At 35.1% G+C, this 3,737-nt stretch overlaps 1 protein-coding gene across 1 annotated transcript; it reads left to right on the top strand.

The window, feature by feature from the left end:
• Positions 1 to 1,513: 1,513 nt before the first annotated feature.
• Positions 1,514 to 2,452, top strand: LOC116900446 (olfactory receptor 4C15-like). The gene has a single exon (XM_032902187.1). The coding sequence runs from the start codon at positions 1,517 to 1,519 to the stop codon at positions 2,450 to 2,452; it is 936 nt and encodes a 311-aa protein (XP_032758078.1). The 5' UTR covers positions 1,514 to 1,516.
• Positions 2,453 to 3,737: the final 1,285 nt, after the last annotated feature.

Below are 3,737 nucleotides of genomic sequence, written 5' to 3'. Positions count from 1 at the left end.
CAAAAAGAGAGAAGTCATGCCAGATACCAGAACCAAAACAACTATATAGGGCTAGTAAAGTAATTAATCTTGGAGGAGAATCCACAACCAGCATTCTCCTAACTACATTCTTAATATTTTTCCTTCTATCCATAATTGAGTATAGAAATGTCTTCCTGCAATAGACAAAGACCTTTGCAGAAAACCATAGATATACCGTGAGGCTGACATTATCCAGTGAAAATTAATTGAGAGCTGGAATATTTACCCAGATGGTTTACAGAGATTTCTGTTGGTAAAATATCTGTCATTAAAACCATTTCTTCCCAATATTTATACTGATAATTACCATAAGTAATATTTTGGTATGTTCAAGTTTAATGTTATTGGAGAATTGGCAAGTAAGCTGTTTATAAACATGTTTTATAGAAACCTTATGTGAATTATAAACCATACATTTCAAAGGATTACATTTTCTGAGAAAGGTTGTATTGTATAAACATCTGGCAAATAATTGAGTCTCAAGAGTCTAAATTATATTCAACAAATATTGTTTCTTCATCAGCTATGTGTTGCTATTAGTTTTCTCATCACTGCTACTGATTGTTGATCATTTTCTCTCTTGTCTTTATCAAGATAAGTCATTAATACATGAACCACATGATAAGATTCTCTAAGCTTTTTGGAGAGTGGGAGATAGCAACTATTCTGAAGTTCTCATTGAGAAAAAAAATCTCCAATTCCATGTTGCTGATGCCCTCTTTGGAGAATTTATATGCATTCAAGCCATTATCTCAAAAAAAAAAAAAACAAAAAACAAAAAACAAAAACAAAAACCCAAGGCTAATTGTCTTTTTTTAAACCTCAACCTGTTTAGTTGTAACTTTAGTATAATAAAATAAAATAAATGACCTTGTCTCATATCGTTGACTAGAAAACTGGGTCCTAATAATACTTATCTTTGTTAACTTTTATTGCTAATTTTTACACTAATTTTATTTAATTGTCATGGAAACAAAATTTAAAAATTCTGCTCATTTTAAAAATGCTGAATTAAATGTGAATTTTCAACAGTTACAACCCATATGTCTTGAAAAGTGCTCAGTATTTCTCACAGAGTTCCCTGTTCCAAGATGAATAAGTGCCATTATGGTTTGGAGACCTAAACATTTTTATCTTGTAGCCAGGATTTTCAAATGCACACAAAGTACCTTTTGCCTCTTGAGATAGAGATAGTGTGTGAATTAGTTATCTCAAACTACTTATAACAAAGTTGGCAAACATGACTGGTAATCTCGACTTTTTGATAATATCTAGAATATGGTTTGAAAATGTTCTTTGCTGTTTCAACCCTAAAATTCTCTATAGATTGCTAAGAAAACAGTTTCTCTTCTATCATACAGAGTTGTTTAAACCTCCAATATTAAAAATGTAGCTGGTTAAATTTATAACATTCTGTTCTCAATTATAATAGTCTTTTTCTCATTACTGCAGATTTTCTTGAACATATTTTTCATTTACTTTCTTTTTGAGAACCATGCAGAATCAGAGCTTTGTCAATGAGTTCATACTCTTGGGGCTTTCTCAGAACCCAAAAGTTGACAAAATACTATTTGTTGTTTTTTTATTGGTCTATATTGCAACTATAGGGGGCAACATAATAATTCTGGTGACCATCATCTACAGCCCTGCACTGCTGGGCTCCCCCATGTATTTCTTCTTGATATTCTTGTCCTTACTGGATGCATGTACTTCTTCTACTGTCACTCCAAAGATGATTGTAGACTTCTTCTATGAGAGGAAGACCATCTCCTTTGAATGTTGCATCACACAATTGTTTACCAGCCACTTCTTTGCAGGAGTTGAGGTGATTATCTTGACATCTATGGCCTATGACCGCTATGTGGCCATCTGCAAGCCTCTTCACTACTCTTCAATCATGACCCGGAGGCTCTGTGGCACCCTTGTCGGGGTGGCCTGCACAGGAGGATTCTTACATTCTATCACACAAGTTATCTTTACATTGCAGCTGCCCTTTTGTGGACCCAATTTTATTGATCATTTCTTTTGTGACTTGTTCCCATTACTGCAGCTTGCCTGCACTGACACACACATTTTTGTCATTTTGGTGTTTGCTAACAGTGGCTCTTTCTGCATCATTATCTTCTCTTTGTTGATTGTCTCCTATGGTGTCATCCTCTTCTCTCTAAGAGGTCACAGCTCAGAAGGACGAAGGAAAGCTCTCTCAACCTGTGGATCCCACATTACTGTTATGATTTTGTTCTTTGTCCCATGCATGCTAATATATGCACGGCCTTCATCTGCCTTTCCCTTTGAGAAATACACAATTATATTTGTCTCTGTCCTGACACCATTGCTCAATCCTATGGTTTATACTTTCAGAAATAAAGAAATGAAGAATGCCATCAAGAAAATTTGTAGGAAATTGATAGTGGCTTCTTATGCATTTTAAAATATTACTTTCCATGCTACGAGGAAGGAGCAGTGTGGAAGAGAACTCTATAGAAACATTAGGTCCTTACTTCCAGATCCCATGTCAGAAGCCAGGTGGTAGGAAGTTTACTTACTATATAAATAGGATGGCCTATGTGCCAGCACCCATGCCTGAAACCATATCTGAATCCAGGTACAGCAGAGTAGCTTTAACACAGTGCTAATGAAGAGGAAGTTGGTGCATTACAAAGGCTCAGAGGATTGCTCATCTAGTAGAGAAACAGTGTTCAAGGTCCAGTGATAACTTTTCCCAAAGAATTTAGTTATAGTGTATACATTATTTTAAGCCCTTTCCTTTCTCTATATTCATGTACACAGGCATAAAACCGTCTACCAAAGATGTATACACATATATTTATACTATCCACACATAGACACAGAGACACAAACCAGAACAAATAGAAAAGTACACTTGGAAAATAATGTAAAAATTAAGCAGTCATCATTTTGTTAAATAAACACTGTGATTATTCATTATACAGAAAAGGATGACATTATTTAATATAACATATATCAACTAACTAATAAAGATCATCATATGAAAATTAAAGGCTGTTTGCTTTTATGTTCATGTAAATATGATGGTATATTAGAATAGGCTCAAGTATTAAAATGCCAGCCCTTCCTTAACTCTATGTTTTATTTTTTAAATTGTGGAAGGGGTAGGAGAGAGCACGTGGAAATTAAAATTACTTGTTGTTATTCCATAGGACCTTGATTCAATTTTTTACACCCACAAAGTAGGTTTTAACTGTTTGTACACTCTGATTTCAGGGATCTCCCATTCTTTTCTGACATTGAAATGCAGCAGTCAGCCATCTGGTACATAAACATTCATGGAAGTAAAACAGAGTCATATATGTGTGGTGTGTGTGTGTGTGTGTGTGTGTGTGTGGGCACGCGTGTGTGTGTGTGTGTGTGTGTGTGTGTATATACCACATTCATAGGTGACTAAGACCTTTGATAATTTTTCTCTATCCATATATTGAATCAAAGCACCTTCTTGGACTATGAAAACTAGTCAACGGAGAGAAGTCTATAGAACATACTGAAAAAAATGAAAGTAATAGAAAAACCAAGTAGCATAAACTAGAAATCCTATAGTTCTCTGAACTCTGCCATCTAGGACTTATAAGCATTTGTGAGACAGTGATCTGGGCTTTCTTGGCAGCTCCACGTCTCTAGTTCCACTGTCTATTTCACAACACCTGTTCTCCTAATTTGTTTGTACCCCCTACAAGGAT

This window comes from Rattus rattus, chromosome 5 (genome assembly GCF_011064425.1).
Source record: "Rattus rattus isolate New Zealand chromosome 5, Rrattus_CSIRO_v1, whole genome shotgun sequence".
In the NCBI taxonomy this organism is placed as follows: domain Eukaryota; kingdom Metazoa; phylum Chordata; class Mammalia; order Rodentia; family Muridae; genus Rattus; species Rattus rattus.
This window is presented reverse-complemented; position numbering and strand designations above follow the sequence as displayed.